This window comes from Panthera pardus, unplaced genomic scaffold (assembly GCF_024362965.1).
Source record: "Panthera pardus isolate Hobbes unplaced genomic scaffold, ASM2436296v1 HiC_scaffold_27, whole genome shotgun sequence".
NCBI classification, from domain to species: Eukaryota; Metazoa; Chordata; class Mammalia; order Carnivora; family Felidae; genus Panthera; species Panthera pardus.
Window position 1 is genome coordinate 109,608,919 of NW_026526843.1, and position 20,962 is coordinate 109,629,880.

The 20,962-nt window shown below is 51.2% G+C and overlaps 1 protein-coding gene across 1 annotated transcript in view; it reads left to right on the plus strand.

Annotated features, from left to right (window-relative positions):
• Window positions 1–20,962, plus strand: part of MAP3K15 (mitogen-activated protein kinase kinase kinase 15) — a 123,895-nt gene that overhangs the window by 100,700 nt on the left and 2,233 nt on the right. Inside the window, 13 exon segments of the mRNA XM_053891780.1 lie at window positions 503–633; window positions 873–978; window positions 9,466–9,623; window positions 13,535–13,678; window positions 13,680–13,719; window positions 14,476–14,550; window positions 14,553–14,631; window positions 15,084–15,104; window positions 15,106–15,238; window positions 16,193–16,378; window positions 17,013–17,118; window positions 18,215–18,440; window positions 20,710–20,822. Coding sequence (XP_053747755.1) covers window positions 503–633; window positions 873–978; window positions 9,466–9,623; window positions 13,535–13,678; window positions 13,680–13,719; window positions 14,476–14,550; window positions 14,553–14,631; window positions 15,084–15,104; window positions 15,106–15,238; window positions 16,193–16,378; window positions 17,013–17,118; window positions 18,215–18,440; window positions 20,710–20,822 — 1,518 coding nt within the window.

The window sequence follows — 20,962 nt, forward strand, 5'->3', positions numbered from 1 at the left end:
ACTCTCCTCCTGACTCCGTGAAGCTTAACAGAGCTCTACCCAAAGGGAGCCCCGCTGAATTTTGGAGGTCACAAGGGGTTCCTGTTCACCCTCCATCTCTGGTCCCTTCTCTGGCTGCGCTGCTTGCACATCTGGAAAACAGGCAACAGAGGGAGGAAAGACGCTGCACTTGGCCGGGATGCAGCCATGTTGGTATGATTGCTTGTGTGAGGTTAGAAGCATCACCTCGCTGGGGCACTGGGGTGGCTCAGACGGTTAAGCGTCCAACTCTTGATTTCCACTCATGTCGTGATCTCACGGTTCGTGCGATCAAGCCCCACGTCAGCTCTGCACTGACAGCATGGAGCCTGCTTGGGCTTCACTCTCCCCCCCCGTCCCTCCCCCACTCTGTCTCTCAAAATAAATAAACATTTTAAAAAATATATCACCTCGCTTTATTTCCCTGACTCTTGTGATTGAATCTTCATCAACCTGATGAGTTTTCTGCTGTGTCCATTTCCAGGAAGCCTTTCTGCTCTTTTGCGATCAAAATGGGGGCCAATGAAGGAGCCCACCATCAAGTTTTACACCAAGCAGATCCTGGAAGGCCTTAAGTATCTCCACGAAAACCAGATTGTGCACAGAGACATCAAGGTGCTTGCTCATCTGAGGCAACGAGGTTTCATTTGTGCGTTTCGGACCACATGAGCTGCTGGCTGGCAGTCTGCAAACTGACCAGCTCAGAGAAGGGGAGGAATGGAGCGTGACGGCCCTCAGAGTGCCGAGTCGAGTCTTGCTACATACTTGTGACTGTTTCTTCAGGTACAAATCTTGTTTCATGTTAGCTTGTTTAAATCTGCCTTTCAGCATTTGGTGGTTTTTCTTTTCTGAAGGGTGACAACGTTCTGGTGAATACCTACAGTGGAGTGGTGAAAATCTCTGATTTTGGAACCTCCAAGCGTCTTGCAGGAGTGAATCCGTGCACCGAGACTTTTGCTGGTAAGCAGGACAGGGCTTGGTGTGGGTGGCCGTCCCGGAGTTAGGTTTACCACGCACATCTGCGCGGCAGTTGGCAGTTGCAGTGGACGGCGTCTTGTCCCCAACTTCAGGTGGTGTGAACTTGGTCACAGTGGTGCACTGAGCCAGCTACCTGTGACAGCACTATTGCCACAACTGTCTTGTCTTCACAGGTTGGGTAGGTGTGGTGCTCTGCTGAGGTTTTCTGAGGGTTTCTGACCGCTCAGGAAAGTAGCAGCATCTCTTCTAAGTTAATGTCATGGGTAATTCTGAATCCCGCTAGCCGTCAAGCCACTTGTTGGGGTGTTTTACTGGTCTGTCCTAAAAATAGCCTGTTCTAGTTCACGAGTTCTGGTGCCTTGTGCTTTGATGGGGTTATGTTTCCAAGGGAAGCTAATTGTTCTGGGGAATATGGTCTTGTAAGTGGGTTCGAGGAATTGGATTTTCTTCTTCGTGTGTCAGTGATGGAATCATGTAAGTGTTTAGAGGGACTGGATTCCGAGAGTGGTATAAAATTACCAGCTAGCTTTCCAATTATAAGACCAGAAAGTTGAATGAGGTTCAAAAGCTACCTGTGGCTTTTTGAAATTCCTGCTTAAAAGGAATTGATCCCTGGAAAGAAATACTGATTTTGAGTAAGGAAAGGTTTATGGTCCCCTAAGGTATAATAAAAGGGTCACAAAGGTCTTGCTTGATGGAATTAAGAAACAGTGCTTAGATTATTATGGCTCTGAATAAAGCTATAAAAGAAGCATGACCGTCCTCTGTCCTGGAGCACTAAGCTGTAGTGTGGACAGATTTGGCCTTGGTCTTAATGAATGTCTCGGCTCTGCTCCAACAAGAGGGTTTTCTGTGTTGATCGCTAGACGCCCACAGTGGAGGCACATTCCCTGTCTAAAGAGAACTTTTATGTGTCAGAAATGGCATCGCGCTTGTAACACCAGAGGAGATACACACACCTAAAGATGGGAAAATATTACACCAAGGACTCCACCAGAATCTCACAAAGAAAGAATGTGTTGAACTTTCATTTTTTGTTTCTGATAGAAATATACACGTGTCATCATGTATATGTGAGTATGGATGTATATATGACTGGCACATTTTTTTATTACGCTAATTGAAAATGACTTCTTTCCTCCTCTTTGGAAGTCACCAATTAGCTTGGCAATATGTAGCAAGAGGGTCTCTGATATAACAAGGAGTTATTTCAAAACATAAAACCCCTGACAATTTATCTCGTAATTAGCATCCCCAAGGAGAAAAAAAATTCACAAAGAAAACGCATGTATAATTCATCATTGCATATCACATTTTCCCAAGTAATTGGCTTGAGGAGGCATGAATTTTGCATTGCAAAACAATGCAGGGGTGTTTGGGGGATAATAAAGAAGGGGTCTCATTTTGGGTAGGAAATTCCCCTGCATATCATTACTCTTTGCAACACAGAGTGGTTCTGTAAAGAAGTCTCGGCTGGTTGGTGCAGAGCCCTGCTTGGATGCCTGAGGTTATGGTGGGGCTTTTCCATGCAAATGCCCGGAGGCTGTCGGAGCCTGGAAGGAGAGTGAGAGGTTTAGGCAACTTCTGGCACCGAAGCCTCCCCCTCCCGTGTTCTTCTCAAGGGTTTTCACTATAGGTATAAACCAGCTAGAACAGGAGGAAGGGCTGTTATGACCCAACCGACTGAGCCACCCAGGCGCCCCCACATTTTGGCTATTGTGAATAATTTTGCTACGAACAGTCACAAGCCTTTGTGTAGACATAAGTTTTCATTCATCTTGGGTATATGCCTAGGAGTGGATCTTGGGAAAGGAACTCTGGTCTATGGTTGTGAACATCTTTGGTTCAAATTCTGGCTCAACCGTTTGCTAGCTGTGTAACTTGAGGCATGTTACTTAATGTCTCTGTGCCATAGTTTCTTCAGAAGTAAAATGGAACTGTTCATAGTACCTAGATCGGAGGGTTTTTACGAGGATTAAATGAGTTAATATTGGTGAAGTGCTTTGATCCGGTACCTGACTCACAGCAAGTGCAGGTGAAGTATTTGTTAAATAAATAAATAAAATAAATACTAATTTGCACTTAGAAGATCCCAGGTTATCAGAACTGGCAGGAGTCTTTCAGAGAATCAAGTTTCTGTGGGTAACAAACATGTTGAACCTGTCAGACTCACAGGGTGTAATCATAAAAGTCACCCCCTCTTTGTCTCCCACTGCCCTCTATGCCCTGCCCACGGTGGTAGTCCTTTCCTGAGACTTTGCCAGCCACCCTCAGGCAACTGAGAGAAAGTCTTAATGGAGCTTCGAGAAGCAAACAGTCTGAATTGGGTAATTAAAAGGGGCCACACTGGGGCTCCTGGGTGACTCAGTCGGTTGAGCATCTGGCTTCGGCTCAGGTCATGATCTTGCAGTCCGTGAGTTCGAGCCCCGTGTCGGGCTCAGTGCTGACAGCTCAGAGCCTAGAGTCTGCTTTGGATTCTGTGTCTCCCTCTCTCTCTGTCCCTCTCCTGCTCGTGCTCACACACTCGCTCGCGCTCTCTCTCAAAAATAAGTAAACGTTAAAAAAAATTTTTTAAGGGGCCACACTGATGTACTCATCAACACTCTGGTCCTCATTCCAGGGATAGTGACCTAACCCTGTCCCTGCAGATCTGGTGGCAGGCGGCACGCAATCTCGAATCTCATCCTTTCTCACCTGCCCCCCCCCACCTCCTTTTCTGCTCCCCAGCTGCAGGAAGGGGAGGAGAGGGGCACAGAAAGTGGTCACTTGACTGGTGCTGTTCTAAGCTGGATTTGTGTGCTCTGGGACTGGCTAATGGTTATTGTCAACGCTTTCCTGCCAGATCCTTTGTAAGTCCCACGTCGTGGGCAGAGACCTGTCCTTTGGTTGACTGCTTCCTGCCCCCCGCCCCTCTTTTACCCCTCACATTGTACACACTCCTCCGTGTTTTTCTCTTGAGGGATCCAGGCAATAGGAAATGGTCTTTGAGCAGGATTCCTCTAACAGAGACCCTAAAGCGGTATTTCTTTCTTTTCTTTTTAATTTTTTTTAATGTTACTTATTTTTGAGAGAGAGAGGGAGGGAGGGAGATATAGTGTGAGCGGGGGAGGGGCAGAGAGAGGGGGAGACACAGAATCTGAAGCAGGCTTCAGGCTCTGAGCTGTCAGCACAGAGCCCGATGTGGGGCTTGAACCCACAAACTGTGAGATCATGACCTGAGCCGGTCGGACACCCAACAGACTGAGCCACCCAGGTGCCCCTAAAGCAGTATTTCTACACTGGGTCCCACATCTGGCATCCAGGGTTCATGCATCTTTCACCCACTGTTAAGAGGGCATGGCCGTATCCTCGGACGCTATGGGCCGCTCCCCTGGGAACCAGTCCTGTGTGCAGCTTACCAGCGGGGGACATGTACATGTGGAGCTCTGCATGGGCCCAACGAGGAGTCCTCATCTTTGGGTTAAAACAAAGTGGTGTCCCCTCCTACCAGGCCCGTCCTTGGCCAGGGCAACCAGGGTGGTACAGGAGGCATCTTGTTTCTCTTTCCGGTACTTCATTAATAATGAAACTTGGAAACTTTGGGCTCTAACAGTGTTTTCCAGGGCCTGTAGAAAACGCTTATGCGTGTGCCCTCCTTTGGAGTGTGACAGTTCTGAGTGCTTGTTGAATTGCCTGAGTCGCCATTTTGGGCACAGCCTTTCCTCGGCTCCTGTAATGAGAGGGCAGACCTCCCGGCACAGCAGTGTCTAAAGAAGTCACTCACAACATCCCCCACCTCTAGTCTCTCCTCTCTCGATCTTTTTAATCCCTTGATCTGGGTGGCAGGACCCTGGGCTAGAGGCCTGCGAGGTGTGTGACCACTTCTGTCGGACCCCCTTTGAAACGTGCGCCTGTCGTCTGTGTCTCACCCCTTGCCTTGGTGTCTGGCTTTTATCTTGGCGCCTTGATCAAAACTTCTCAATTATTGTCCTATGCCATGCGTTTTTGTCGCTGGTGATTTGAAAATCCTGCTTGGGCAGTTCTCCGGGAGCCCCCACAATTTCATGTCCCCGGTGGTCTGGGTCCATGCCTGTGGGTCTCCTGTCCCCTTGTTCTGAACTCTGTACCCCCGATCACATGACCTGTGTGTGGGCACATCTTGGGGGACGTGCAGTTTTGAAAGGCTAGGATACCCTTAAGAGAGCCAGATTGAAGGCAAGCAAGTTTCCCAGGATTTCCACATTATTCAGATGCCCCCCCTACCCCCGCCGCTGGCATCTTTACTTGATTTCTCGACAGAAGCCGATTTGGTGCAGCCGATACACACCCACAACGTGCACACCGCTTGGGAACAGTCCCTTGACTATTGGAAACAGTTGTGTGGATCCGTCTCCATTGGATGTTGACTGTGAGTGGGTGGTTTTTCTGTAAATCTGGTAGTCAATAAAATGGAGCACCCGGTTCTCTCTTACCGCCCTACGCCTTCCAGCTATACGGGAACACGTCACATTATGGCTTTGGAAATCCTCACGTCAGCTCGACTTTTGTTCAGGCAGCATTTGCTTCACTTGTGCTTGTCCTGGATTCATTGCATACATCAGCAGTGTCATGGTGAACAGTTCCAAATGTGGAGACGGAAGACCTGAGTTCTAGCTTGAGCACATCTGCTGCCTTCTCTGAGGCTCATTTTCCTCATGTATAAAATGGGAATAACTGTTAGACAGCGCCGACCTTACTGGGTTGTGAGAGTCGCAGAGATAGTGCTACGTGGAGATGCTCTGTAAGTCATTGAATACTGATGGGAAGTCAGGCATTGTGGCCATTAGCCTCCAAGATGGCCCCCAGCGGACCCCGCCGCCTGGCCTTCACAGCCTCGTGTAATCCCCTCCCCTTGAATGTGGGCTGGACTTAGTGACTCACTTCTCTCTCTTTTTTTTTTAAGTTTTTAATTTTGGAGAGTGCACAAGCAGAGGGGGGACAGAGAAAGAGAGAGGGGGCGAGAGAAAATCCCAAGCAGGCTCCTTCAGCACGGAGCCCAATCTGGGGCTCAATCCCATGAACCGTGAGATTATGAACTGAGCCGGAATCGAGAGTTGGACACTTACTTAATCAGCCGAGCCACCTGGGCACCCTGATTAGTGAAATCCCTTCTGATGAGCATATGAAGGCAGAGTGGCAGTGTGTGACCTGGAGGCTAGGTCGAAGAGGACAGCGTGGCATCCCTCTTGCTTGCTGTCTGTGGATCCCCGGCTCCGGGGGAAGCCGTGTTTTGAGCAGCCCTTTGGAGGATCCCACTCGGTGAGAAACTGAAGCCTCTTCCCACAGCCTGCCTGAACTTGGAAGTGGGTTTCAGCTCCAGTCTGCGTTTCCCTTGACTGTAGCCCAGCAGATACCTTGCCTACAGCCTAATTAGAGACTCTGGGCCAGATCCACCCAACCCAGGTGTTCGTGGATTCCGACCCTTAGAAACCGCATGACATCCTAATTCCTGTTTTAAGGTGCTAACATCTGGGCTAATTTATTACATAGCAATAAATAACTAATACGGATGTCCTTGCTAAGTCCCTACATTTATAAAGGGTGATGTTTACTATGTTGTCATATAAAGAAAATCTCTAAATTTGGCATCAAGCGGGCTTAGCCTCCAATTATGAAACAGTTGTACTCTGGTGCACAGTTGTTTGACGAGGGTCAGTAAACCATTGCGGTTTGGTATAGTGCTATTTTCTACGTTGCAGAACTTTGTAAAAGTTGATTCTCTTACTCTTTTAAGAATTAACTTTTACTCGTTGTGTTAGTTGGGATCCAGGCAGGAAAACCAAAATCGCCCCAGTTATTTTTACACAGAGAATTTAGTAGAAAAAACGGTTTACTGGGACTGAGTTATCAGAAAGCAGCTTCTGTTTCTAGGGCTTGCGGGGAGCACAAGGAAGGGTGTTACTGGAGTGGAGCAGGCAACTAGTGGTGGGGCAAGATGAAGCTGGATCTGAAACTATGAGGGGACAAAAGAGCTAGAAACTGGAGCCAAGCACTGCTACTGGAACCAGCTGAGGGTCCAAAGTGCAGCTCCCTCAGAGGGACAGCGGCAGACATGGGGGAGCAAGTAATCAACCTCTCCTTCCTCCCTTCTCTAGGTAGGTATGCCTGAGCAAGCCCGTCTGAGCTCCTCCTCCCGCGGTAGCTCGCGCTCTCTCGCGCGCTCCCCCTAGTGGCAGAGCCTAACAGGAAGCTGCAGGCAAAGCACAAATGGGGTTTGCAGAGTCCCGGAACCAGCATCGTAGAGCAGAGCTGAGAGAGAACAGCTGAGTTAACAAAAAGCACAAGTCTTTCCTTGATTAACAGATTGTGGATTAGTTAGTAGGCACATCCTCTGTCAAAGCCTCTCCATTCATTATTCACAGCAGCACAAGCCTGGGAGGGGAGATTGTGTCACTGGAAGTTCCCTCCCTGGGGCTCTAGGATTTCCCAATGGTGCAGCAAGTGCTATGAGCCTGTATCTTGCCCAACCCTGCAGCAGCTGAACACTTCCCTAGCAGGCTTTCAGCTTTGGAAACCAAAACCATCGTTTGTGCCCTACTGATCTGTTGAGCTCACAGACCCAACCCAAGTTATGTTTCACTTTAAATTAGTTTGAATTTTTTTAAACATTTATTTATTTTTGAGAGAGGGAGAGAGACTGTGTGAACAGGGGAGGGGCAGAGAGAGAGGGAGACAGAGAATCCGAAGCAGGTTCCAGGCTCTGAGCTGTCAGCATAGAGCCCGACGCAGGGCTTGAATTCATGAGCCATGAGATCGTGACCTGAGCCGAAGTCAGACGCTTAACCGACTGAGCCACCCGGATGCCCGTAATTACTTTGAATCTTTAAAAATTAAAAGAAAGTAAAATTCATGTCATCCGTCTCACCAGCCATATTTTAAGGGCCCAATGGTTATATGGGGCTAGTGGCTACCATATCGAACTGCACAGATTTTCATTATTGCAAAACTCTGTGGGTCGGTGCCTTTCAAATGCTCATTGGGAGGAAAAATACTAAAAGACATTGGATCTTCAAGAGGAAGATGTAGTACATAGCTTCTCCAAATGTTTTTTAAACCAATGAGCCCTTTGTTTTCATTGATTTAGACTCTGGAGACTTGCTTTGGTTGCGTGATCTTGAGATAGGCACTTGAATTTCTCTGGGCATCCGTGTTCTCTGTTCACACCTTGGCCAGTGTCATATGCAAGTTTGCTCTTTATTAGAAACCACTTTGCCAGCATATAGTGTCTGGTGCTGTTGCTTTCCTCGGCCTTAGTTTCAAGAAGAACCTATGATTTTACTCCCAGAGCCCTGATTGACCTCCCTGCCCCCATCTCTGCAGTGCTTTCTCCTCCCAGCACTGTATCTGATCACCACCTTCCCTGTGGCAACTCTGGCGGCCCGTGACCCACAGGAGAAAGTCTGAAGCCAGAGCCTTCATTATGTACTGCTTGCCATTCGGGCTGTGCCCTCGCCACTGCCTCCTTAATTTTTAACTCCTAATACCCTACTCTGTCAGCTTCCGCTGGTGGTTCCCCGAACTCACTCTGTACTGCACACCTTCGCACCTTTGCTCAAGCTCTTCCCCCAGCCTGGGAGTCCTCCCATCCCACTGTCCACCTCCTCAACCCGCCTGGTGGGAGGCCAGCTCGCTGGCAGCCCCGTGTGCCGCCTTCTGTGGCTCTGCCTCCGTGTTCGTGGCGGGGTCGTCCGTCACCCTGCCTGCTCCTGGCCGACGACTGCACGCCGGCGGCGTGCTGGACCAATGTGATGTTCCTCCAAGGGGCAGCTTTTGGTCAGGGACTCCCCAGTGGCCTGGCCGAAGCCATCCCTGGGCTGTTCTTCTGTCTGAGACTCTGCCCACCTCTTCGTTCCCTGCCCTCTCTCCCAGGTGTCACACTGGCACTGAGCTTGACCGTTCCCCCTGCCCATCCTGCTCCCTCCCCCTTTATCCCACGTGTATTTCTCCCCAGTAAATCTCTCTGGTGTCCAGTGCTGTCTTAGCATTTACTCCTCGGAGAACCAAACTGATCCAGGTAAAACTTCCCCTGACTTGAAGCAGGCAGAATCAAGCACTTTTTCATCCGCTTTCTCGGAGCCCTCTGCTTTAGCACTTACTCCGTTTTGCCATTAGCCCGCCCCCACCATCGTCCTATCATCTGTCGCTTCCACTAGGCAGCTCCTGAAGTCGGTGGGGTACTGTGTGTCCTGCGTTCTGTGCACTGACTGGATGGGGTTGGGGCCCATTTGTCCTTCGCGGAGCTGAACAGTCTTCTCTCAGTGTGACCAGTATCAGAGGAAGGGGCGTTGCGTGCCTCTGATCAGAGAAAGGACACAACGGCATCATTTATGCATGAGAGCAGGCTCCGTCTGTCATTAATGAGAGGGTTGAAGTCCACACGCTTGTTTACCAATGGTCCGCTGAGATTTTTGTGCAGCTTGGTGCCCACAATCTTTATTTTTTTCCCCATAGGCACTCTGCAGTACATGGCACCTGAGATCATCGATCAAGGACCTCGCGGGTACGGCGCCCCGGCGGATATCTGGTCCCTGGGCTGCACCATCATTGAGATGGCCACCAGCAGGCCTCCGTTCGATGAGCTCGGTGAGCCGCAGGCAGCAATGTTCAAAGTAAGACATGTTTGGTGATTGAAGTTGCTGGTGTCAGGGAAATAATAAGTAAAAAGAAAATCTCCTGCCACTCCAGAAATCTCTCCACAAAGGTAGAAGAGAAAGCAAACAGTTTTATTGTTGAATAGGCATTAAATCAGAATGCGATGCATGCCACAGGCAGTCCACTAAGTGGTTGCAAGGACAGAAAGAACTTGTCCTTTTCTCCAGCCAAGCACTACCACCCTCTGACCCGTGGTCTCAAAGGAAACGATCACTAGTCCTCCCGTGCGCGGACAGGATAGTGCCACTGGTCACAGTAGTGCATCCAAGGGTCACTCGATAATTGGGACGACCATTTGCATCAGCTAATTGATTTTACCTAAAGGAAAAATAAACTTCTCCAATATTTAAGATAGGAGGTAGTTTTGGAGGAAGACACTACTGAAGTTAGGGCTCCCCTGCAACCGGAAACTGGGAGATAGAGATGGATCCTTCTTGATGTTGACATTTCCAGGAGTTGGCCCTCAGGTCCTTGAGAAAGGCATTCTTGGCAAGAGGCTTATTCAGCTTTTAAAAAGATTCACATAGCGTCTCAAAGACACCAAGAACTTGCAGTTACAAGTTTTCTAAAGTACATGCTCTAAGAAAAGAGGGGGAGGGGAGGTCTCTTCCCTTATTTTCAACAGGGAGGATGAAGGCTCTTTGTTTTCTCTTGGGTTTTTTTTTTTTTTTTTGTATTCTACCAGTCTTATTATTAGTTTTAAAAATCATAGCTGTTGGGGCACCTGGGTGGCTCAGCCATCAAGCGTCCAACTTCAGCTCACGTCATGATCTCACGGTCCGTGAGTTCGAGCCCCGCGTCGGGCTCTGTGCCGGCAGCTCAGAGCCTGGAGCCTGCTTCAGATTCTGTGTCTCCCTCTCTGTCTGTCCCCTCCCACACTCGCTCTCTCTTTCAAAAATAAGTAAACACGAAAAAATTAAAAAAAAAAAATCATAGTTGTTAACATATTATCCATGTGATTTTTATCTCCTGCTTCTTCCCATACTGTGAGGAACTCATCATAAACATCATGTTGCATGTTGTTTATTTCTAACTTTTGCTTGTACAACTAACATTATTTTTTTTAATTTTTATTTAATTTATTTTATTAATTTACATCTAAGTTAGCATATAGTGCAAGAGTGATTTCAGGGGTAGATTCCTTAATGCCCCTTACCCATTGAGCCCATCCCCCCCTCCCAGAACCCCTCCAGGAACCCTCTGTTTGTTCTCCATATTTATGAGTCTTTCATGCTTTTCTCCCTCCCTGGTTTTGTCTTATTTTTGTGAAGCCTCTTATTTTGAATCTGTATTTGCCCTTACACTAGGTGAGGCTCAAATACCACATGGGCCTGTATCTTTGGAGGGCAGGTTTCTGACTGGTTTTGAAGAGGTGGGGCTTCAGATAGCAGACAAGTGTTTACTTTGTCATTCTAAAAGCCCTCCCCGAGCTCATGGGAAGGCCACCCCAAGTATTGAGGCGCACATAAGGACCGACTGGCCACCATGGGGGGGGGATTTTACCACCAGGCCTGCTCCCTTGGGAAGGGACATGCTTCCCATCCCACGGGAAGCTGATGCCAGGATAGCCCCTTGTGTCTAAGGCCAGGTCTGTGGCTTCTGGCTCTGAGTACACTTGGAGAAGTTGAAGAGAGGCTGTGGTCTTAAGAGTCCCTTAGCAGCAGTGGCCTCCCTGGAGCATTTTTGGTCGCCTGAAGGCTAAGGAGGAGGAGAGTGGGTTCACTGCTTATGGACGGTGAGGTCACAGTGCGTCAAAGCAGCCGATAGAACATGCTCCAGAGGCCTTGCTTCCTTGCTTCTCTGCCAGGCATGGGCGGCCCCTCGGCCCGTCTGCCCTGCAGCCTTGCCGCCTGCGTCTTCGCCGGACATTCCGGCTCAACCTCTGGCAGAACGAAAAGGAACGAGTGCAGGTTTCTCGGCGAGCGGAGTGCAGGCCGCTCAGCAGACGGACTGCTCTGCGCTGTGGGTGCCGTGGCTGCTCCCCTCAGCCCGGCCCCTGCAGAAGGTTCTCAGAGCAGCGGTCAGGCGGCTCCAACGTCAGGACCTCAAGTCGCCGAGTGTCTTCTGGCCCCCACGATCCCGACAAGACCCTGAACGCGAGGGCCGGGGGACAGCGGTAACCTTCCCCGCCCTGCGGCGTCTGTCCGTGGTGGAGCCATGTGGCTGTCGAAGATCCTACCTGCAGCTTCAGTCGTAGGCCTCGGGACAGATACTCGCTGGTGCAGAGACAGACATCGGGGCCAGAGAGGTGATGACATGGAGAGACACGGAGGGCGGCACGCCGAGGCCAAGGTGAGGGTGATGTGTCTGCAAGCCAACCGTTGCCACAACCGCCCGAAGCTGGAAGAGGCAAGGACGGATTCTCTCTAGGTTTCAGAGGAGCGTGGCCCCGTCAGCACCTTGACTGCAGACGTCCAGCCTCCCAGACTGAGAGAGAATAAATCTGCATTGTTTTCAGGCACCCGGTTTGTGGCGCTCTGTGAAGGCAGCCCAAGAGAACTCCTACAGGGGCCTTCTGAGTAACAGCAAAGCACCTTTAGATGTAACGTAGCGACAGGGCACCAAGGCGCCGCCCACGTTCACTCTCTGCTTTCCGACAGTCTTGTGGGGGACGCCACCCCCTCTCTCCTTTGGGTTCTTGCCCTGAATTTCGGTCCCTGGCCCCTTAGTGGCCTTCCCCCCTGCCCCTCAGGTGAGGGGTGCCACTGTAGGTGTCCTGCATTTCACGTTTTGGAGGGATATTCCATCCAGTGTTTAGTGTTCTCAAAATCTAAAACTCGATTAAAAACTTTTATTTGATCGTGGTAAGAACACTTAACAGGAGCTCTACACCTTAACATACCTTAAAAATGCTTGCTGCGGTATTGTTGACCCTAGGTACAGTTGTTGTACAGCAGAATTCTAGAATGCGTTCATGTTGATTTTGTTTGTTTTTTTGTTTTTGTGGGTTTTTTTTAAGTTTTTAAACTTTATAAACATTTTTTTAATATTTATTTTTGAGAGAGAGAGAGAGCACGAGCAGGGGCAAAGAGAGGGAGACACAGAATCTGAAACAGGCTCCGGGCTCCGAGCTGCCAGCACAGAGCCTTACGCGGGGCTCAAACCCACGAACCGTGAGATCATGACCTGAGCTGAAGTCGGGTGCTTAACCAGCTGAGCCACCCAGGCACCCCTTAAACTTTATTTTTAAAGTTTTTTTTTTTTTTTTTTTTTACTTACTTGAGAGAGAGAGTGCAATCGGGTGAGGGGGCAGGGGTGGGGGAGAGAGAGAATGAGAATGCTAAGCTCATCATGGGGCCCGATAGCAGGGGGCCCATCCCAAGACCCTGGGATCATGACCTGAGCCCAGATCAAGAGTTGGATGCTCAACTGACTGAGCCACCCAGGTGCCCCAAGATTTTTTGATTTTTAAGTAATCTCCTGCACCAAACGTGGGGCCTGAACTTAGAAACCCGACATCAGAAGCTGCATGCTCTTCCGACCGAGCCAGCCAGGTGCCCCAAGAATGTGTTCATCTTTCTTACCTGAAACCTCATGCCCTTTGATTAGTAACTCCATGCACCTCCACCCCCAAACTGCCGAGCCTCCCTGCGTGTGGCCTCAGGGCTCCACTGAGGACTAGAACAGAAGCCCCAGGACCTCTTAAGCCCTACGCTCTGAAACTCCTCTGATTTCACTTTTCCAACAACCTACTGGGCAAAGCCAAGTCCCAAGAGGCCAGCCGGGCGAGTTGTCGAGGATGTTCTAACCCACCAGCTCTTCAAAGGATGGCAGGGGTAGGAGCTTTATACTGAAGGCACGTGCACCCGATGTGCCTGAGGCCTCACAGTCACGTAAGTCACGTAAGTCCCCTCTCCCTTAAATGCAGGTGGGGATGTTTAAGATCCACCCTGAGATTCCAGGAGCCCTTTCAGCTGACGCCAGAGCATTCATTTTATCCTGTTTTGAGCCTGACCCCCACAAACGTGCCACTGCTGCCGAGCTGCTCAAAGAGGGTTTCTTAAGGCAGGTGAAACAAGGGCAAGAAGAACCAAATTGCTTTCAAGCCAGCAGGTGAGGTCTGCCTGGACAGCGGGGGTGCCGCCCGGGGCGCGGTGGATGCCTGGGCTCCTCTGTCACTGAGAGTGCCTGCTCTCCAGAGCCGCACACACGGAACCTGTCCCTGTGAAGAGTGGCAGGGATTGGTGCGGGGGGCGTAGGAGTGGTCACACCCAGCCAGTGAATGTCCCTTGATTCCCTGATGGACAGAGGGAGCCCCACAGGTGACAGCGGCACCCTCCCACCCTGCCTTGTTAAAGTCTTTCATTTGAGATTGTGCCGAGAAGGGAGGCCAGGGGTCCCCTGCCTGGGTTTTGGGTCTTCGGTTGGTGCAGAGCCTGGCCTTTCCCCCTCTGCTGCTCCTGACCTTGATTAAGGGGTGCAGCAGCTGTCCTACAGGTCACTGAAGCGAAGTGGCCCCTTCTAGGGCAACGAGCCCTACCTGGCAATGACATAAATGTGGCCTCTGGAAAGAAAGCTGTTGGTTTTCTCTTTCCTGGTGTGAATGGAGTAGAAGCCAGGACAGATGCTCAGCATCTTGCTTGGGGGTGACAAGTTGTGTTTCCGTCAGTGTTTCCTGCAGGCTGGTTAGAGACGCGGTCTTGGGCCTCAGACCTACTAAAATGGAACCTACATGTCAGGGACCCCGGGTGACTGACTATACCCGCCCCGTTAAGAGCAGCACAGACCTAACAGTCCCTGCATGGGTCACCTGGCCTGAGGGGCTGAGGCTCACCCTCCCCCCCTCCGTGTCTGCCCCCACACAGAGAGTACCCCGGGGCGCCACCCTGGCCCTGCCCACGTCTGGGGAGCCCATGGGCAGCAGCAGCAGTGACCACGGCTCTGTCTCCCCGACTCTGATGCACAGATGGACGCGTTCTTCGAGAAGGCCCGGGCACCCAAGCACCGGCTCAGCCCCCTGCATAGGTACGGCCCACCCACTTCCCTACACTGTGGGCCAGGAGCCAAATCCCTCCCAGGTGAAAACCAGATGGCCGCCAGGGGCTTTAGCTTTCTGCACGGTTAGTAGGGCGGCCAACAGTGCAGGTGAAGGCGGCGGGCAGCGGCAGCGTGTTCACTGCGGTCACTTCCCCATCTTCCTGTTCCTTCCCCTCCTTTCTCATCCCCTCCGCCCCTCCTCCCCTCCTCCCACCGTCCCCATTTTCTTTCCCTTTCTTCCCTTCTCTCTCCCTCTCTCAAAACTGGTGCTGTGGGGGTTAGAAAAAAACACTGCATCTCTCTTCCACCTGCCTGCCTCCTGCAGTTTCACCTTAAGGGTGGGGACTGCCGACTCGCCTCTTAGCCCCTCCCCCGTGGCGTCCCAGCCTGGAGACTTTGTTCCAGGACACGCGGGGATTGTCGCATGTGTTTGTCCGCAGCGTTCCAGATGAGAGCGCAGCCTCCCTCCCCGGAGGACAGGGACCCGGGCCTCTTCCTGCTGCGCAAAGACAGTGAGTGCCGCGCCATGCTGTACAAAATCCTCTGGGAGGAGCAGAACCAGGTGGCTTCCAACCTGCAGGAGTGCGTGGTCCAGGTAGGGCCGGGTCGGGGGAGCTGCTCATGCCGCCCCCTCTGCCTGGCACCAGGTCCCGGAACAGGGACGAGTCTCCTGCTGCCCTGGACCGTTTGCAAAGTTACGGTAATCACCATAAGTATTTCCCAATGCCCTTCCCTCTTCCAACAAGACAAAAGAAAATACAAAGCAAAAAAAAAAAAAAAAAAAAAGACTCCACCGAAGCCTGCATTTGCGGAACACTGCGGTGAACCGAGGCATGGAGTGCTGCTGCCCCCTGGTGTAAAAACAAGCCAAATGCAGCACGAAGCTTAGGGACTCACAGCCTTTGCCCTTTACTCCACGTGAACCCTTCGTTTTGAACCCCCAGCTGCAGGGACACATTGAGTTGCCCTCAGAAGCTGGGAAAACAGCCACTTTAGGGGGAAAGGTTATGGATAAAAATGTTTGCATTTTAAATTTTTTTTTAATGTCTTATTTATTTTTGAGACAGAGACAGAGCATGAATGGGGGAGGGTCAGAGAGAAAGGGAGACACAGAATCTGAAGCAGGCCCCAGGCTCTGAGCTGTCAGCACAGAGCCCGACGCGGGGCTCGAACTCACGGACCGCGAGGTCATGACCTGAGCCGAAGTCAGACGCTTAACTGACTGAGCCCACCCAGGCGCCCCAAAATGTTTGCATTTTAACTTACTTTGGAAGCGGGAAGGTCAAGGCCACTTGCCCTGCTATGAACTGTACCTTCTACCAGGGGCCGGCAGAGGGGGATCAGTTAGAAGGGGTTCAACAGGACGACAAAACCATTCCTAGAGGGGGGGTGGGGCAGTGAGGAGAGGGGGGCTGCCTAATGAAGATCTGGGGGGAATTCCAGACAGACCCGTTCTCACCTGGGGAGCCCACAGAATACATCTTGAGTTTCCCCCTCTCTGACCTACTCAGTGAAAATTATTTTGGGGGGGGGGGGGGTTGGTGATCAGAGTTCAGAAGACTTGCATCTCTCAGCCGGCCACATCAAGCAAATAATTGGGATCCTGAGGGACTTCATCCGCTCCCCGGAGCACAGAGTGATGGCATCCACGATATCAAAGCTAAAGATGGACCTGGACTTTGACAGCTCGTCCATCAATCAGATTCATCTAGTACTGTTTGGATTTCAGGATGCTGTAAGTGTTCCGGTCTGGCTCTAGAGAACATGCTAGAAGGCAGGAAGCCCACTGAAGTGGCTCACAGCCGGGACCCCTGGAGTTCAGTTACCATCTTCTCCCCTAGTCCCCATCTCTTCTGTGTACACCTGAATCCCTAGTTTCAACAGTTCATTCTAAACACAGAATATGCAAGTACAGGTGAACGAGGGGATTGTTTCTGGCCACTAAGAGCAGGAGTGTAGGACTCGGGAACAAGTGGCATCTGCCAGCTGCGTAGGCATGGGGTTTAAGCTTATGTGTCTGTGCAGACAGATGTGAGTTGCTCCAGGCGTGAGACCGTGTCTGGTCCAGCTTTGTGTCCCACGCCCCCAGCGAAGAGCCTGACTTTTCATAGGTGCACCAGAAATACTCTCCGAGTAAACAACAACGAGCCCGGTGCGGGAGATCCGATCACCGCACCCATCCCGAAGACCCGGCATGACTTAGGGTCAGCTTGGAGGGAGACCCAGTCCGGAGGGAACGTAGGTCAGGTAGAGATGCAGGGCAGCACGGTTAACATTTTATCTCTGAGTAGAAGTAAACTAGAATTCGTAAGAACTCCTATTTCTTGAACGTACAGCAGACCAGAAATCTGGATTTTTGTGATTTATAGGTGAATAAAGTTTTGAGGAACCATTTAATTAGGCCCCACTGGATGTTTGCGATGGACACCATCATCCGGCGAGCGGTGCAGGCTGCGGTCAGCATTCTCATCCCGGGTAAGCGTGCCGCCTTCGCAGTCCAGGGCGGGCTCAGGCCACGGGCGAGGTCACACGTGTGCTCCGCGCTCAGCAGTGGTTTTCTCCTTCCCATCTGGGCAGTATACTTCCCTGCAATTCAGCAAACGCTAGCAACTTCTGGAGCCATACTTTTGTGTCCCCTACCCATAACCAAGGAGACTGCACAGAGACAAAACTTGTCATCGGAGAGGGAGCCCTGGGCCTGAGGGCCGGGATCCCGCAGTGCCCCCCCCCCCCCCCCCCCGCCCTTCACTCGGGAATGCCTACTGGTGGCTTGATGGTGCCTACTACGGGCTCCGTCTCCTGTCAGAATCATCATGGGGTAGCTCTAGAAATCTTTGGCTTTTTTTAAGTTGCTTTCTTCAGTTAGAGACAGCGTGAATGGGGCAGGGGCAGAGACAGGGAGAATCCCAAGCAGGCTCTGCTCGGTCAGCACAGACCCCGCTGCGGGGCTTGAACTCATGAAACCGAGATCATGACCTGAGCTGAAGTGGACAGTCACATGCTTAACGAGCCACCCAGGGGCCCCAGTTTTTGGCTTTTGTACCTCTCATTTGTCATTTGTGAAGCCACAGAGCCGCTTAATACCCAAGTTCTCTCTCCTGCGGTGACTTCATCCTCGGAGGGGGAGGCTCTGCACCACTCGTGTTGACATTGCCGCTTCCTCTCTTGACTTTGCTCCCTCCCTGTCATGTCCTCTCCTGCCTGGTTCTCGTTAAACCCCAGGACTTCATCACGCACCACTCCAAGCGGGCACCTTTTCTGTAGTAGAACCACCCAGGCCAGGCCAGGTTGGAAGCCTGGTTGCACCTCTGTAAAGCCATCCTTGGCTAACTAACTTAATGTCATTCAGCCTCAGTTTGCTCATCTATAAACTGGCCGTGAGCATCTTTTCACTGCTGAGAACGGAGTAACGGCTCCGCCCCATTTATTTATAACGTCAGCAGTCCCCTGATGGAGCACTGCCTCGCTGGGCCAGCCTCCGAACACTCCCGTTCGCTGGCATAAGGACAGAAGCTCCAGTGAGCCCTGGCCTTGTGTCACCACGGTGCTTTCTCCTTCCGTCATTTCACAGAGCTCCGAGCCCACTTCGAGCCCACGTCAGAGACCGAAGGGGAGGAGAAGGACCCAGATGAGGTGGAGGACGACTCTCCCCCCGCAGACCTGCCCAGGAGTGAAGGGCACGCGGCATACCGAGGGAGCAGCCCCCCGTCAGCGGGCGCCCCAGAGCCACAGCCCCAGCAGCTCCACCACCGGCACCTGAGCCTCCAGCTGGGCCAGCTCAGGCAAGAAACCAACAGGTGGGCAGGGGTGGGACAGTGACCTGGGCCAGGAAGGTTATCACTCTGCTTGCCTGAGGGTCTCACCCGGGTCTCGGAAAAGCATCTTCACCAACAAAGTGGGCAAGGGGGTGGTCTCAGCTTCAACTGGGGGAGAAAGCCTCCCTTTCTTTAACGTTAGGAATCAGAGAGCTGCGATGCCTTGCCACCAGGCACAGAGCGATCAGCCGTGCCGAAGGCACCAGCGTCTGGGGAGTTTTTTCTGTCTCTTCACCAAGATGAGCCCCCTGGCACGGTGTGGGAGTCCGGCAGAGAGCAGCGGACAGCTGCAGCCTGCCCCTACGGACGTAGCCAAGCCAGGGGTTGGTGTCCCAGAACCCTGACCCTGCAGAAGTTTACCCTCCCCTCTTTGAATCTCTTCTGCGTGATTTGTCAGGATTAGCCGGCAGGCATTCGTGGCCTTCTTTCCCAGCCAGGGGACCCTGGCATTGGTGTGAGGTACCCCCGAGAGAGCTGGTCTGTTTTGTTCACTTCCTGGCACATAGTAGATATTCGAAAATATTTGTCAAATGAGTAAAATGAGTCCCGTTTGCCCTGGGTAATCACATGAGTAGACCTATAAAAGACAGAACCCACGGGCAGAGCAAATGAGTTGGTGCTGGTTCCAGATGATGCCTTGTTGCCATATGATCACTACTAATGCCAATTAATACTTGACAGGGAGATATGGTATCAGGTATCCATATTTTGGAAGAAACATGGTATACAGTCCAGGGATCTCTGAAGTCTGACCTTAGGCAGATCTAATCACTTCTTTTTAGAGACCTAGAGGGTTTTTGTTTTCATTTTTTTAAGCTTATTTATTTTGAGAGAAAGACTGCAAGTGGGGAGGGGCAGGGGGAGAGAGAATCCCAAGCAGGCTCCACGCCATCAGCACAGAGCCTGACGTGGGGCTCGCTCCCACGAACCGTGAGCAGACATCAGGAGTCGGACCCTTACTGACTGAGGCACCCAGGCGCCCTGAGACCTGGAGTTGTAGTTAATAGGTGGCGGTAGCAAAATTGTGAAAGCTTTTAAAATATGACACCTGTGGAAGCTCGTGATAATCAGCCCCACTTTAAAATATTTTCTGGTGGGGCGCCTGGGCGGCTCGGTCGGTTGAGCACCCGACTTCAGCTCAGGTGATGATGATCATGGCTTGTGAGCTGGAGCCCCACGCCGGGCTCTGTGCCGACGGCTCAGAGCCTGGAACCTACTTCTGATTCTGTCTCCTTCTCTCTCTGCCCCTCCCCCACCTTTCCTCTGTCTCTCCCTCTCAAAAATAAATGTAAAAAAAAATGAATTTTCTGGTAAGGTTTATAATTACTAAATTCCTAAACTGTTACATACGGGCTCAGTGGCTCTTCATCTACACTGCTGATAGTCCTTCTGTTACTTTGCAGTTTCAGTAGAATTAGTAATGACAGCAACCGACTACAGATGGCAGACAAGCACGCCTGTCCCTACGGCATGGAGATGCCTTAGCTGCTGTCAGGTAGAGCACGAGGATGGCACCTCCCACCCAGAGTGGTGTGGCCTGGAGGCACCCGGTCTGTCCTGAGTGGGAGGCCAGCCCCTGTGAAGCATTTAGCAGTCACTGGTTCCACAGACGTCTGGAGCTGTATTCCTCCCACTTGAGGTGGTCTTTTTGCCGGCTCCCTCCCACCACTGTCCATCAGAAGCAGGGGCACCCGGGTGGCTCAGTCAGTTGAGTATCCAACTTCGGCTCAGGTCATGATCTCACAGTTTGTGAGTTCGAGCCCCACATGGGGCTCGCTGCTTTCGGTGCGGAGCCTGCTTTGGATCCTCTATCCCCCTCTCTCTGCCCCTCCCCTGCTTGCACGTGCTCTCTCGGTCTCAGAAATAAATATTAAAAAAAGAAGCAGCAGGGCTTCTAGCTCCTTGGCCTCCTCCCCAGAGGAGAAAGAGCCTGAGAATTAGTTTCAGCAACTTGATCTGACACAGGGAGACAAGTTGTAATTATCAGATCCCTCCTGGCTGAGTTTACTGATCACCCTCAGGTTATCTTTCTGGTTCCTGATAGGTTTTGAGACAAAATAGACCCATGCCCTGAGTGCTGGTCTTTTTTTTCAAAGGGAGGAAACACAAGGTAGGTGCCCAGGTACAGGCTGCAACCAGACTGTTGGGACTGTGTAATTTTTTTCTCAGCCTGTAAGGTTCAACAAATGTTTGTGAATGGAACTGAATGAGGTTAGGCTCTCTCTGGATAATGGCTTGTTTGTTTAACCAGACTTTTGGAACACCTAGTTCAGAAAGAGAGAGAGTACCAGAATCTTCTACAGCAAACCCTAGAGCAGAAAACTCAAGAATTATATCATCTTCAGTTACAGTTCAAATCTAATGGTGAGTAATTTTCCACTTGCTCTGACTTGGGGGAGCGAGACCACTGAAAATATGCCTGACAGTCTAGTCAGCCTTGACACTGCTGCAGTTATTCTCTATGAAACCAGCAAGCACTCCAGTAGATTCTGGAATACTAACGA